Raw genomic sequence first — 15,746 nt, forward strand, 5'->3', positions numbered from 1 at the left:
AAGCACTGTAAGGAAGCTTTCTCTGCTGTTTCCCATGCGGTGGCTGCTCTGTGGATGGAGTGCTTTGATCTATCTGTGTCAGTTAGGAGCCGTTCATCAGCATTAAAGGAAATCAAGTACGTCTTGTTCCGTCCTCTGAATGTCCGTGATCGGTCAGCAGAGGAGGTTTCCTGAGTTATTTTTTTTTCCATCTCAAGATGTTACGCTGAGACTCTAATCCAACCACTTTGCAAATGGCAAAACATCTGCCCCGAAGTGAGACGAGAATAAAAACCAGAGCAGGCTGCAATAAGTGAGTCTTAAGCCACGTACTGTAGAGCGTCACTGACCCCCACTGGGCTGGGAGGCCCGCTGCAGGCTGCCAGCTTCAGGGGACTAGCAAATAACCAGCTGGGCACAAAAAAGCAACCGGTTTCCTGCATCGCGGCAGGGACGAGGGTCCTCACCAGCAGCGCAGTGCAGAAGAACCCCGAGCTTTGTGGGAAATCCAGATCCAAACTTTGCAGGTGGCACTTGTGTCTAAAACCGACTCGCCCGGACCCGAGACGGACGTGAGGAATCACAGAATACAAGAACTGGAAGGGACCTCAAGAGGTCATTGAGTCCAGTCCTCATGGCAGGACCCAGTACCATCTCTAGACCATCCCTGACAGGTGTCTGTCCAACCTGCTCTTCAATATCTCCAGAGATGGAGAATCCACGACCTCCCTGGGCAATTTATTCCCGTGTTTCACCACCCTGACAGTTGGGAAGTTTTTCCTAATGTCCAACCTCAACCTCCCTTGCTGCAATTTAAGCCCATTGTTCCTTGTCCTGTCCTCAGAGACCAAGGAGAACAATTCCCCCCCCCCCCTTGTGATGCCCTTTTAGATTCCTCGATCCCTAAGAATGCTCAAGTCCCCAGCTGACCTTTGGACCACGGCCCCGTCCTGGGCGCGGGGGTTTGGGGAAATAACTGGTGGCCATGCTGCTAAGTGTGTTCTGCCGAGTCAAACCGCTGGGAGAACCTGTCCTGGAGCCTTGCGTGGCACATGGGAGAGAGAGGAGTTAGAGTCGAGGAGCTGTTCCCCACTGCGTGAGAGGCAGCGATGACTGCAGTGCCGCTGTTCCAGGGGACACGGGGCTAGCTCCCTCCTAATGCGGCAGTTAAATCAAAGAGGGGCACTTCCCATCCTCCTTCCTCTGGCAGATTGCCCAGGAGCCGTGTGGCGACAGCACCGTGTGGCAGGAAGTGCGTTCCTCCTGCCTGCTGGGGCGTCGGGATCAGGTTTGCATGCACTTACGCACGTCTCTCCTGGAGCCGTTCGTGGGATGGCACCGTGCCCTCCGCCTCTGGAGCAGCACTTCCAGGGGTGGCGTGAGGATCCATCCATCGACGCTTCTGAGCTGCTGGGATCGGTGCATTGGCTGAGCAGCATGGAAAAGTCTCCGGGAAAGTATCGTGAAGGCTGAGACGCGAGGCGGGGGAAGGAGATCGGGCCCGCTTCGGTTGGTGGCCGAAAACAAGCTTTCGAGCCCCTCGGAGGTGAGGAAAGAGATCGGAGGGCTTGAACCTTCTCTCACCGACAGAGGTCAGGTCAATAAGAGAGGCTCCGTCTGCCTCCATGTCTCCCTCATCTCCTGGGAGCAACATGGCTGCCACACCACAGCAAACCCCCATGAAGTGTGAGTAACACAAGGCCTCCTCTTTGCCCTGCATTTGCTGTTAAATCATAGGGGGTGAGTGGGCTGAGACTCTCTCTCTCCCCCCAAGGCTCACTGGAAATGTATCTGGTTTGAAGGAAAGTGAGGTGAGATAATCAGTGATGGGGGGGTGAAAACAATGCGCAAGCATAGCTGTTCCGGGTAGTGGTGAGAAGGGTCATTGCAAAGACCTGATGCATCGTTCAGATGACATGAGAGGACACAGGAAAGTACTCAGCAGTCGAATCGCAGCTCTAGAGTCAATTCATGGAGTGTTACATCATGCCTCAAAGCACCCGGCAGCTCTGAACGAGGCGTGTTCACGGGCGTCCGCCAAAGCAGCGGATTCGGAGGAATCTGTCTGACGTCCAAATGTTGCGTAAGACGAGCAATGGGTCCGACCGGCAACTGTCAGCTGATGAAACTTCTGTGCAGTGCTCTGGCACAATGAGTTCACTGCCAAGAGATGAATATTGGCCATGAAATCGGAATTAAAAAACCCCCCAATAGGACAGGTTGGGGGGGGGGGAGTAGAGGGACGTGTCGGAGAACTTTTTGTATAATTTGATTTGCCATAGCTGGCATTTATAGAATCATAGAATAATAGGACTGGAAGGGACCTCAAGAGGTCATCGAGTCCAGCCCCCCACCCTCAAGGCAGGACCAAGCTCCGTCTACACCATCCCTGACAGATGTCTATCTAACATGTTCTTAAATATCTCCAGAGAGGGAGATTCCACCACCTCCCTTGGCAATTTATTCCAATATTTGACCACCCTGACAGTTAGGAATTTTTTCCTAATGTCCAATCTAAACCTCCCCTGCTGCACTTTAAGCCCATTACTCCTTGTCCTGTCCTCAGAAACCAAGAGGAACAAATTTTCTCCTTCCTCCTTGTGACACCCTTTTAGATATTTGAAAACCGCTATCGTGTCCCCCCTTATGTAACTGACCTATCATTTTAAGTTAAAACTGACTAGAAATTTGAGGTGCTAAAATCTGAGGTGCTAAAATTTGAGAGGCCCGATCTTGCTTCCCGTCAAACCAATGGCGAATCCCTCACAAACTCCGGCGGGATGCATCGGGGATTTTTATCACGCACATTACGAAATCAAGACTTTCAGAAGTGACAGCTGATTCTGGGCGGGAGGGGAGTTGTTATTCAGTGAGGAATAATACCAAGCACCACGTCACTCCCTGAGAAGGTGTCTAAAATCAGGCTGATCGCTAGTCACTACTGCTAGGTTCACCCCAAAGCCCTCAAGGCGAAAAAACTTGAGTGGTGCACACCCAAGAGGGCTGAGGTAGGAACTAGGGATTTAAAATCCTCTTGTATTAGTGAACGGGTTAAATGTTAAGTTTAACCGGTTAACTGATTTAAAAGGGGTGGGGAGGGGGTGCAACTATTCCAGGCCGGCTGCACTGGAGTGGCCCCTCATCGCGCGTCGAGGCTGCTTCAACTTGGCTGCTTCCAGACATGGAAGGCTGGTGGGACTGCTTCCTGGGTACCAGTTAACCATTACCCAGGTAACTGGTTAACTGGTTACCTGTTAACATCCCCAATATGAACACAGCTCTCCTGCAGTGTAGAAAACCATCTGTCAGGCCTGCTGGGAGCCGCAGCCCGAGGGCAGAGCCTCTACAGACGGCTACCGTTGGCTAGCATTCAGGAGAGAACGCTTACGCATGCCCAGGGTCTGCGACAGTGGGAATTCCACCCGGGAGAAGGTTATGGCAGTACGAGCTGCCGACAGCCCCATGCTACCTGTGACGGACCTCCCCTCCCCCCCATGCTTTATGAAAGGGACTTATGGACATGAATATTCATAACTCAAAGGTGCTTTGAGCAAATGATGTCATGTAACCCATCAGTATTCATGTCATGATCCGCTGGTTCTGTTTATCTGACTTCGATGTGTGTAAAATTAGACTAGGAAGTGGGGAATACTTTGTGGGGTTTAAATGTGTGAATGAGAGGCAAACGCCCTCGTGTCTTGATAAGCAATTGTTAAACACTCTCTCTTGTCCGTAAGTCTGGGCACTGCTTGGTAGGGAGTGGCCTCAGTTCCTTAAAAAGGAATAGGAAAGCAGGGGCCTGGGTCTTTTGGCTGGGCTGCACCTGAAGGAAGGAGCCGAAGACCCCAGGGTAATATGGAGGGGCAGCTGGAAAAGAGGTTTTAGAGGGAGTTTGAAAAAGTTTGTCCTGAGGTTTCAGTGGCGAATTAGCTACGTGGTTTTGTTTCTTTTGATTTGTAACCTACGTTGCTCTGCCTGTTCTCACCTATTACCACTCAGATCCGACTGCCTGTATTTAAGAAAATCAATTTTATTTGCTATCAAGTGCAGTGTAAATAATTGTTACCTGGGGGGGGGGGGGGGGGGGGAGCAACCAGCATGCACATTCCCCCTTTCATGGCTAAAGGGGCTCACCCAGATAATTCACTGGGGGGTTGATCCCATCTGGGAAGGGATACCCCAGGAAGCTGGGCCCAAAACTGCATTCTCCTCGGACCTGAAGAGGTTCCGTATCTGTACTGCCTCTCAAGGAGGAGGGAAGAGCAGGGATCTCAGCTTGGGGCCTTGGCTGGGGGAGACCAGCAGAGCTGGCCCAGCAGAACTGGGCACCGAGAAGGCCCAGAGAGCAGGAAGGCGAGTGGCAGTGGCCGTGGTCTTCTTTGACTGCCCCTCGTCTCACCACCATCCTCGAATGCAGTGGCACTAGCTTGGGAGAGGTCATAGCCAGGGCAGCCTTCACTATCATGACCCCATTTGGACAAGCCTCCTCCTGTCCATGAGCAAAGCTTCCCTTCATGTCAGTTGGGGCAAACTCAAGGAGCCTGTTGTGTGGATGAGCCAGTAGAACATTAACTAGAGCGCCAGGAACTCTGGGTGTTGTTTGAAGTTCTGCCACCGCAGCATGGACTTGGCATGTCTCTCCGCCCCCTTCGTTAAGGGAGGCAGTGTAGCCTACTGAGTACAACCTTAGGTTGGGAATTGGGAGCCTGGGTTCTAGCTTCAGTTATACCACCAGTGCATTGGAGGACCTGGACAAGTCATTCCATTCTCTGAGAGCTAACGATAGTGCTTGTTTCCTTTGAGAAGTGTTAAGGGCTGGTCTATACTTACCTGGAAGGTTGAACTCCAGCTACGATAACGACATAGCTGGAGTCGACGTATTTTAATTCGACCTTCAGCGCCGCCTCCGCAGTGGGAGAAACGTTCCCGTCAACTTCCCTTACTTCTCACAAGGAGTAGAAGTTCTGGTGTCAAGAGGGGTGCCCTCAGCATCCTATTTAGCGGGTCTTTACTATACCAGCTAAATCAAACTCTAGAAGATCAACTGCCGCATCATCGATCTTCCAGAAAGTGAACTCTTTTTGGGGGGTAACCATGCCTACCTCGCTTGGGGCCATGAGGATAAACGGATGTTTGTGGCATGCTTGAAAACCCCCGGAATCTTGTTGTTTTGTTGACTTATGGTCAACGTCGTCCTCAAAATGCTGTTTTCTCATCAATATTTCTTCATTAGGAGTAATGATTTTTCCACATCCGTTGCCAGCCAATTCAAAACCGACTCAAAGCAGGATGTGTCACGAATCTCTAAAACACAGTTGCTGGAGAGCGCCTAAGCAGAGATGATTAGGAAAATAGCACTGGAGACCATATCGGGGTATTGAGGATGCCAGGGGAGCTTTTAGCTTGATATTTGGTCCAATGTATTTGCATATGAACAGTTCTGTAGCACACTCGGGCGAAGGCAAGGTACACGATTTCTTCTCATTTATTGTGTCCCAGAAGCAATGAAAACCAGAGAGGACGTTGGGTTGATTGAGGGAAATTTAAGTGTAATCAATAAGCATCCGGGGGTATCACCTTGTTTTGAGTAGCGGGTGGTGTACTCTACGGTAACTGGACATTTCTTTGAATGCAGGAATTGAAAGCCTTTGGTGGGTGACGGGTCAGGTGTTTTCTACCTCATTATTATTATTACTATTTATATTGTTTTGGCTGAGTACTGTACCCACAGCGAGAGTCTGTCCCTGCCTCAGAGAACTTCCAGTCTGCCTAGAGAAGACAGGCACATGAAGCATTATCTCCGTTTTGCAGAAGGGAAACGGATCTGCAGAGATATTGGTCCAAGAACGTGAGGTCGCCTTGGCAGAACTGCTATGGCTAGCGATAGACAACAAGAGGTCCTGTTTAAAAGAAGCATCACGTCTTGGGTTGGTTGATCATGGTGACTGCTCACCGCTGTGTGTTCTCTCATTCCTCTTGGCCAAACGAAGAGTCTTCCCATAATGGCAGAAGAGGAAGACCGGGACCCGTGGGGTCTCCTCCCCCAGCTCTATCAGGTTGTGGAGGGAGGGGGAGAAAGCAGTAGCAGTAGGAACAGGGGATGAGGCTTAGTTGGGGCTTCCCCACCCTCCCAATCATAGTGCACCAGTGCTTTGTATAACAGAGAGCTCATTTGGGTACAGAAGCAAAGGCTGGTTCTGTTGCTCTCCACTAGTTTCCTGGTGGTTCTCCGACAAACTTGTCAGCCATGGTGGCATCTGCCATTGGCAGCCCCTCAGAGAACCTGCAATGGGCATAGACTCAGCTGCCCTTCTTCCATCCTCAAAGGCTGTTCCCTCCAGGTAAAGGCTGTGGCTCATTAGTAGGGCAGCATGGGAGGAGCATACCCTGATGGTGCTGCCCCGTTCGATGCACAAGTGGCCACCGATACAACCCATCCTAGCGGCGTTGGGGGAAAGGAAGTGAGGAGTGGGGGAGAAAACGGTGACTTTGCAAAGTTCCATCGCGGTGAAGTTTAATATTAGACCTGTCTGTGGCTTGGTCACCATAAGAAGCAACTGGGTCGTGTTGTTCTGCGTTGCTGTTGTAATACGCCCGCCCACTCTTTTCCTCGCAGGTTATTTTTGTAATCTTTGTGTGCAATCTGTTGGTTCTCCACGTTTTGCATATCCAGGTCAGTGCTACTATTTGGACTCTAGTATAGAGATTACTTGGTCTGATGCTAACAGTGGGCGGATATCGAGAAAGGAAACATAGGGTCTTTAGCTGATGTGAATCTAGACACCCAAGTGTGCACAATTAGCGATGGCCATGTGTGATTGGCCCGCAGGAAAAGTATAGCTTTGTTCTTTGCAGCAACGGTGGTAGATACGGCATGATCTGTCACATGGGTTGATCTTTAATTCTTGTAGTCTGATTGTACCATCGAGATTTCAGCAAAAACAGGCCATATGTTGAATGGTATTCAGCACCTGCCATTCCATTGATTTCCCAAGGGCTACTGCTTTCGTCAAAAGCAGCCAGTGTTTTCAGACAGGGAAGCCTAGAGCTGAGATCCTGAATCTGTATTTAGGCACATAACTAACCAGAAGTATCTGGTTTCAGAGGGGGTTCAGAAGTATTCAGCAACCCACAAATCCTGAAAATTTGATAAATTATTATTCCCCTTTATTTGGCACTGGTGAGGCCACATCTGGAGTACTGTGTCCAGTTCTGGACCCCGAACTACACAAAAGATGTGGATGCATTGGAGAGGGTCCAATTGAGAGCAACCAAAATGATGAGGGGGCTGGAGCACAAGACTTACAAGGAGAGGCTGAGGAATTTGGGCTTATTTACCTCATTATTATGAGAAAAGTGAGGGGGGATTTGAGAGCAGCCTTCAGCTTCCTGAAGGGGGGTTCCAAAGAGGATGGAGAGAGGCTGTTCTCAGTGGGGGCAGATGACGGAATGAGGAGCAATGGGCTCAAGTCGCAGTGGGGGAGGTCTAGGTTGGAGATTAGGGCAAACTATTTCCCTAGGCGGGTGGTGAAGCACTGGGATGGGTTCCCTAGGGAGGGGTGGAATCTCCATCCCTAGAGGTGTTTTAAGTCCCAGCTTGACCAAGCCCTGGCTGGGATGATTGAGTTGGGTTGGTCCTTCTTTGGGCAGGGGCTGGTCTCAATGACTCCAAAGGTCTCTGCCAGCCCTGGGATTTTGTGATTCTATGACAATCAAGGCACTTCTATTGACTTATATGTCTCAATATAGATCAACCGCCATCTTTAGGTTCCCAGAATTGAAAGTTTTGGCTTAAGTGACTTACTCGCCCGGCTACCAACAGGAGAGCTGGGATTAGACCTTCCATCTCCTGATTCCCAGCATACAGCCTGTGTGTTGGACCTCATGCAGCTATCCCGCAGCATTACGGGTTGCACACCTGTATATGAAAAAGTCTTTTGGCCCTTCAGCTGGGTCATGTGACTGGTTCCAGGGGCACCCTCTCGCTGTAGCCATGGGTAAAAGCTGACCCTGCCAGTAAATTAAGATAGATTAGGCTCTGCTAGTACTTAGGTGGGAATTTCTGTGGTAAAACCCTAAGGGTATGTCTACACTTGCACCCTCTTTCGAGAGAGGGATGCAAATGAAGACATTCAAAATTGCAAATAAAGTCGGTATTTAAATATCCTGCGCTTCATTTGCATATTTGCGTTGTGGCGCTATTTTGAAATAACAGATGGTGTTAAGACACGGTTATTTCGAGAGAAAAGCCGTCTCTCGAAATAACCCTTATTCCTCAAACAGTGAGATGTACCAGTTATTTTGAGAGAAGGGTTTTCTCTCAAAATAACCGCGTCTTAACAGCGTCTGTTATTTCGAAATAGCGCTATTTCGAAATAGCACCATAACGTCAATATGCAAATGAAGCACGGGATTTTTAAATCTCGGCTTCATTTGCAATTTCGAATGTCTTCATTTGCCTCCCTCTCTCAAAAGAGGGTGCAAATATAGACATACTCTAAAGCTCTTTGGGCCCGAGAGAGCTAGAACAGCAGAAGTCCTGGCAGAAAACCTTCCAAACAACCACGGTCGCCCCTGGAATAGTGACGTGAGAGCCTGGGTTCAAATCTCTGCACCAGTGTAGGCAGGTCGGGGATTTGAATCCAGGTGTCCCCGACATGGGTGAGTGCTCTAACCACGGGGGGATGGGAGTTGACGTGGGTTGGGAGTCTAGTTCCAGGGCAGGGTTGATGGCTATGAATCCTGAACAGAGGCAGGTGTGTAAGGGGACCAAAGAGAGACCCCTGAGTCATTCTTGAGGATCAGGGTTTAGCCCTCTCCTTGGTTTTTAGGCAGCCCTCCACTGAGCATGCTGGCGTCTGCGTCCCAGTCGGAGGTGCCTGACACCCCTAAGGGGCTAAGGACTCCTCTGGGAAGCCAAGTGTCCATCTTAGCTCTCTCCCTTTGTGAATCTTGCCCAAAGTTCACACGAGTCGGTGGCTCAGATGAGAGAGGACCCCAGATTTCCTGCCTCCCCCTCCAGAGCCCTGACTGGAAAAGCGTCCTGCAAAGAGCTTTCTGCAGGTGACGGAAGTGATACACTTCGCACAGGGAGGACAGATATTCAAGTGCATGGGCTCCTCGTGTTAATGTGAGTCCAAATGCCTCATAAAAATGATACCGGATGATCAGAGAACTGTGCCCAGGGGAGGTGAAATTCCCCTGGAGAACATTCCCTCTGCAAGCGCAGTGTGTGCAGTAATACGCTAATGGCTTTCAATGTCGTGGGCTAGAGAGAGAGAGATCTTACCAGCCCCTGACGTCGCTGCATATTACAGCAGCGCGGCGCAAGCACTTTGGTGGAGACCACCGCGCAGTCCTGGCTTTGTCCACCCAGCGACAGGAGCTGAAAGACCTCGTAGTGCAGCTAGTCGGTTTTGCCTGTCTCCTTGCTGCAGACGCGGCTCTGTGGCCCTCCCTATTAGGGAACTTTCTAGCACTCAGAGCACCCTAGCGCAGGGGTTTTCGAACGATGGGTCGCGCCCCAGCGCTGGATGGTGGGGTGTCAGGCACTGGGGCTCAGTGCTGCCGGAGGATCAGGGGAGCAGTGGGGGGGGGCTGAAGCAACTCCCTGCCTGTCCTGCCACCGCAGACTGTGCTGCACCCCAGAAGCGGTTGTAGCAGGCCTACTTCCTAGGTGGGGGGAGAGCGCAGGGCTCCGTGCACTGCCCCTGCCCGGAGCACTAACTCCACACTCCCATTGGCTGGGACCTGCTGCTGGCTGCTTCTGGGGGCAGCCTGCTCTGCGGTGCCAGGAGAGGCAGGAAGCTGCCTTAGCCCTCCCCTCTTTCCTGGACCACTGACTGGGAGCCGTTCAAGGTAAGCCCCTCCTGCCCCAGCCCTGCCCCCCAAATCTGGAGCCCCCTCCTGCGCCCCAAAGCCCCACCCCGGAACCTCCACTCCAGTCACAGGATGTGGGGTCGCGGCACCAACAGTTTTCTTCAACGGGGTCCTGAGAAAAACAGTTAGAAACCCGCTGGGCTAACTGACTCCTCTCCCAATAAGGAACGTCCCCGGAAGCATAGCGAAGTCGTTAGAGCGAGGGGCTGTGAATCAGGGTACCAAGAGTGAATGAGACACAAAGCCGAGCTTTAAACCAAAAAAAAATCTATTTCTTCGCCCCAGCTGGGCTTCCCTTTGTGCTCCTAGCTGCTCTCTTCCACAGAGAACATAAGAACGGTCAGACTGGGTCAGGCCAAAGGTGCATCCAGCCCAGTGTCCTGTCTGCCCACAGTGGCCACTGCCAGGAGCCCCAGAGGGAGTGAACAGAGCAGGGAATCATCCATCGATCCCTCCCCTGTCACCAGTCCCAGCCTCTGACAAACAGAGGCTGGAGACACCATTCCTACTCATCCTGGCTAATAGCCATTGATGGACCTAACCTCCAGGAATTTATCTAGTTCTTTTTTGAACCTTGTTAAAGTCCTGGCCTTCACAACATCCTCTGGCAAGGAGTTCCACAGGTTGACTGTGCGCTGCATGAAGATAAACGTCCTTTTGTTTGTTTTAAACATGCTGCCTATTATCTAGTTGCTCAGACCTCAAGCTCTCGGCAGCAGTCTGTGTTATGTGTCTCATACAGTGCCAAGTGCGCAGATGCCACTTCACAGACAAGAATGATTTGGGCTCTTCTGCAGGCTCGTAAGAGATCTCAACCATCGCCTTACCTCTTCTCCTGAAGGATCTTAAAGTGCCTTCCATGCGTTATACTCCAGAATCCCTTTGCTTGCTACAGAAATGCTCTTGCCGTACACGGCAGCTGTTCCCGTGCACACGTTTGGGATGGGCAGTGAAGGAGCTGTAAATGCTGGGGTCATCATGTCGTCGTCTGTTCCATTGCACAGCAGCAGAAAGTTCAAACCCCCCGAACAATCGAACAGGCTGATTTTTGGATTAATCTTTACAATTTTTTTTAAAACAGATAACACACAATCCTTTAAATCAGTGCACGTTCCGTAGCCTGGCCCTTATGGGAAAAGACATCATTAAAGTCTATGGGTATGTCTAGACTACAGAGTTTTGTCGACAGATGTTTTGTCGACAGATACTGTCGACAAAGCTTCTGTCGACAAAGAGCGTCAACACTACATTCAGTTCTGTCGACAAAGCAAGCTGCTTTGTCAACATGGCAGTGTAGACGCAAGGACAGTTTACATGTAATAACACCTTCTGTCGACAGAACTCTGTCGACAGAAGGCGTTATGCCTCGTAAAATGAGGTTTACCAGCGTCGACAAAACTGCTGAGTTCTGTCGACGTTATGTCGATAGAACTCAGCGGTAGTGTAGACGCAGGTATAGTTTTGTCGACAAAAGTCCACTTTTGTCGACAAAACTCTGTAGTCTAGACACACCCCAAGTGTGGTACCTTTTCAGGGCCTTGAACAGCTAGCTACTGGCTCTTCTTGCTCTCTTTTCATAGCCTTCACCTCCCTAGCAACCTGCCAAGTCCCAGATGTGCGATGCAGCTGTTGTTCCACTGTTCGCTTCTGCTCCCCCACCCCATCTGTCTGTCTGTCGTCTCTTGTCTTGTATTTAAATTGGAAGTCTTTTGGCACCGAGAGCATGGTTTTGTTCGGTGTCTGTACATCACCTAGCACCACGTTGTCCTGACCCATGACTGGGTGGCTGGTAATAAAAAGGATAAATAATTATGTCTGACAAGACTAAAAAGAAGGGACATTGAAATTATTCCTGCAGTCTTGGTCTACACTAGGACTTTATTTCAAAGTATCCCCTCCCCCCAGGTCGAATTTATATGTGGCGTGTCCAAACCCATTATTTCGAAATAACCAGCTGTGGAATTCAGTATCTGGAGTCCTGCTTTTCCTCAGGAGTAACGCTAATTCCAAAATAGCTGTTTCAAAATAGCCGTTGTGTGGACGTGCCGGTGCCGCTCTTTCGAAATAACGGCTCCCCGGAGTTATTCAAATGAATGACTCCCCAGAGCTTCCTGGGGCTCTAATGTCCAAGGTGGCACGTCCACATTCACGGAGCCTGCTTCAGACTCATTTCCAGACTTCCCCGTAGCGTGGACATGCCAGTTGGATTTTGTTAAATTGGGAGTTATTAAATCAAATGTAGTTATTTCAAAATCGTTTCCTAATGTAGACGTGGCTGCAGTAAACTAGGGTGTGCTCGTGAAATCGCCTTCTTTAGGGAGGTGGAAACCAAAGCTGCTGTAAATTAGCATGACCACAGAGCAAATGTGAAAAAAACAGGCCACTTTTATGTGTGGTGGGGAGACATAGTTGTCTGTATAGGACAAAGCCCCTAATATCGGGATGGTCTCAGTTCTATCGGCATGTCTGGTCACCCTACTGTAAGTGATTTATTGCTCTGTCAATTCTGCTGGTTTTCACTAGCTGGGAACCTGGTACTCTCTCTGCTCCATAATTCCGCAGGTCTGAGGTAAATCATTTTCTACACTGACTGCTAGTGGGGTGGGACACCAGCAATCGGTCGCGTGGAACATCAGAGCGGGACTGAGCAGCGGGTGCCTCTCGGAGCGGTGCTTTCCACTCACTGCATTGAGTATCTTCCCCTTGGCATGTTCTGTGCATAGGCTTCTTTTCGGAAGGGCACTTCCTTCTAAGCCCAGCTACTTTCCTCAGCCTCCCTCCCACCAAACATTTCAGCTTCAGCCTCTCCCAGCCCACTCTGTGATCCAGGCCTGCCCCGTATTGTCTCTGTGCCCGGTGGTGTCTGTGTCGGTAGCACCGTCAGCCGGCAGTGGGAGATTGGTGTCGCAAACTTGGCTGCCCTTCAGTCCTTAATGTCTTTTCCGAGCTCCACAATAGCAATACTGCTCTAGGTCACTCACGGAGACCACCAAGCAGCTTCCCATAGGGGACAACGTCCGTCCCCATTGGTATGGGCTGCAGTAGAGCTGATAACGTATGAGTGAAAGGCACCAATGCCTGGGGCCTAGCCCCAGAGCTGTCTGGGGTCTGGCTACACTAGACCAGGCAGGTCAGCTTAAGGTACGCAACTCCAGCTACGCAAAATACATCGCTGGAGTCGGCTTACCTTAAGCCAAGCCTTGGCAGCATCCACACAGCGGGAGGCCAATGGGAGCAAACGCTCCTGTTGGCTTCCCTTACTCCTCGCCAGAGGAGGAGTACCTGATGCCGGTGGGAGTTGCTCTCAGCATTCGATTTAGGGGGTCTAGACTAGACCCGCTAAATGGAACGCCAGAAGATCGACCTCCGGACTGTCGATCCTCTGCTAAGTATGGACGTGCCTTGAATGTGCAAATCTGGAGCCAGCCCTCCTCCTAGTGATTGTTCTTTGTGAATGAGGGTGGGAATTGTACTTGGTGATGTTGTGACATTCTGGACCTCGAGAGCACCCTTACACCCCCGTATGCACCTGTGTGAGATAACGGTGATGCCTCTTCTCTCCCCTACCTCCCCCAGGCCGCTGTGCCCGCTGTGGCGAGAACGTTGTCGGGGAAGGCACCGGGTGCACCGCCATGGACCAAGTGTTCCACGTGGAATGTTTTACCTGCATGACCTGTGGTAACAAGCTCCGAGGCCAGCCTTTCTATGCGGTGGAGAAGAAAGCGTACTGCGAACCCTGCTACATTGTAAGTGCCGAAGCTCGTTTTCACCCTACATGCAAACCTTCCCAGATCAGACACCCGCTGATGCTCCCTCCCTGCTTTACACTGCGGCGTTGTTAAAAGTGAGCTACTCAGTTTGGATCGAGTAAGAACAGCCCCACCCACGATACTCCAAAAAAGTGTATTTAAGCCCTTTCCCTTCCTGCCCATGATTTCTGGTTTCCAGCCAAGTCTTGACACAAATGTGCCAAATCAGAAAGACTTTTTTGTTGTGATAATCTAAGCCTGGCTGTGAACAGAAATAACAGCACTCTTAGGAGAAAGCCCTGTTCCCAAAAGCTTCCCACTGTCAGAAACTTGATTCTGAAGTCTGTGCGTAAGCAAAACTCCCACTGAAGGAGAGATTAGACTGAAGAATCGGGATGTAACTTTGCAATCCAACAGGAAGATAAAAGCCACTGAATAGCATCCACACTTTAAGCCCCCTCCACTGCCCTCTGAAAACAGTAGGAGCCCATCCATTCATTTCACGGGCCTTTGAATCCAGATGCCTTTTGAAGCTCACCCCTTCTTTTGAATATAATAATGGAGGATTGATTCGGCCTTATTTACGGTGATTGTGGCGGACGGTCCCCTATTAATTGGCTCTCAGAAATGAAATGATTTTTTTGGATCGAATACGTGCGTTAAAAAGCATTTATCCTTTTGATGGCGGCATTAAAATCAACAGTCGCCTGTCGTTAAAGAACCAGCAGTTACCGTGCCCTGGTATTTTGGCATTTGGGTGCAAAAAATTGTTCCAATCCCCGCTTTTAGAATAAGTAAAGCAGCAGAATATCGCTGAAAATGAGTGGGTTTTGTGTAGATCTCGCTCTAATTCCTAGAACCCTTTCTGTCCACGCTGGGTTTTGTCAACTAGTGCTCAGTTTATTCGCACCTGATTCCAAGGGGAGGCTTACAGCCATGATAACTAAGCCTCCAACTTCCCGTTTTCTTTGCAAGCTTCCCAGCCAATCCTGCAGGGCATTGAGTGGGTGTCAGGAAGAAATGAGGGTTGAGCAGCTCCCAAAATCAGGGAGTCCCATTTGTTACTTGCTCAAAAGCTTTAATTCCTTGGTGTCGTTCTTTCGTCACTTTTTATTGGTTATTATCATTACGACTTCCGAGCTTGGTAACCATGCCTCATTATTTCTTGCGATGGCTACAGGTCCTTTGCAGGGAGATTATTGCTGAAATGTTGAATGTAATTATGGAGGATTGACTCGGCCTTATTTCCGGTGGCTGTGGAAGACGGTCTCTGTTAATTGTCTCTTAGAAAAGAAATGACTTTTTGATTGAATATGTGCTTTTAAAGCCATTTCTCCTTTTAATGTTTGCATTAAAATTATTGTGCCATCACATTTTAAGGTTCATTTGGGGGCACCTGTGTTCGCCCGTGGGAGAAGAGCGCAATTCATTGCAAGGGGGTGTCGTGACGCACTCCGGTCAGTCCTTGATATCTCTGAAGTGAAATGTCTCATTGACTTCAGGTTGGGATCTGCTGGTCGGTTAATACATTTTTTCTAAATCAGGCATGATTTCTTCACTGCGCATCTGCTTTAGTTTGGGAGAACATCTGCATTAGCCGCTATAAGAATGGGTTGAGATTATTTAATCCCATTACGTATACACTTCATTAGCCTGAGTGAATCGTTGGCAAGGCTTCAGTAAACTTCCTAGGTTGGGAGATAAAAAGGATGAGAGGAAAAATACAGTAGGATTTTGTTCCTCATCTGCTTTCAAATGTATCTTCTATCTTTTTAAGGGATAACGCAATGATAATTGCTTGGCTGCATCTGCAATAGTAAATTCCACACTGCCGCTTTGAACACAGACGAAAGGATAAAGTTTATATTTTTATAGCTTCTTTGAAATGATTTGGGGGGAGTGTCCCTTAAATATTCACCTTCGCAGTCCACCAAAAAAAGAAGCTTAAAGGCTTGGCACAAAATACTCCTGGGAATCCAGTCTCTTGCTGATGTGAAAACAACATCAATGGTGTTACCTATCTGTAGCATTACACAAATATGGGCAGTGATTTTAAACATCCAGATGGGGAAACTGGAACTAAGAGCGTGGCACCTGATTCAGCAGCCGTTAAGCACATGCTTGACTTTAAGCACACAC

At 49.7% G+C, this 15,746-nt stretch overlaps 1 protein-coding gene across 7 annotated transcripts in view; it reads left to right on the top strand.

Moving 5' to 3' along the window:
- Positions 1-15,746, top strand: part of LPP (LIM domain containing preferred translocation partner in lipoma) — a 555,915-nt gene that overhangs the window by 465,951 nt on the left and 74,218 nt on the right. For all 7 annotated transcript variants that reach the window (XM_075938239.1, XM_075938236.1, XM_075938238.1 and 4 more), the window contains one exon: positions 13,435-13,604. In XM_075938239.1, the coding sequence (XP_075794354.1) occupies positions 13,435-13,604 (170 nt within the window). The remainder of the gene's footprint in view (positions 1-13,434; positions 13,605-15,746) is intronic.

The sequence above is a fragment of the Pelodiscus sinensis genome, chromosome 10, assembly GCF_049634645.1.
Source record: "Pelodiscus sinensis isolate JC-2024 chromosome 10, ASM4963464v1, whole genome shotgun sequence".
NCBI classification, from domain to species: Eukaryota; Metazoa; Chordata; order Testudines; family Trionychidae; genus Pelodiscus; species Pelodiscus sinensis.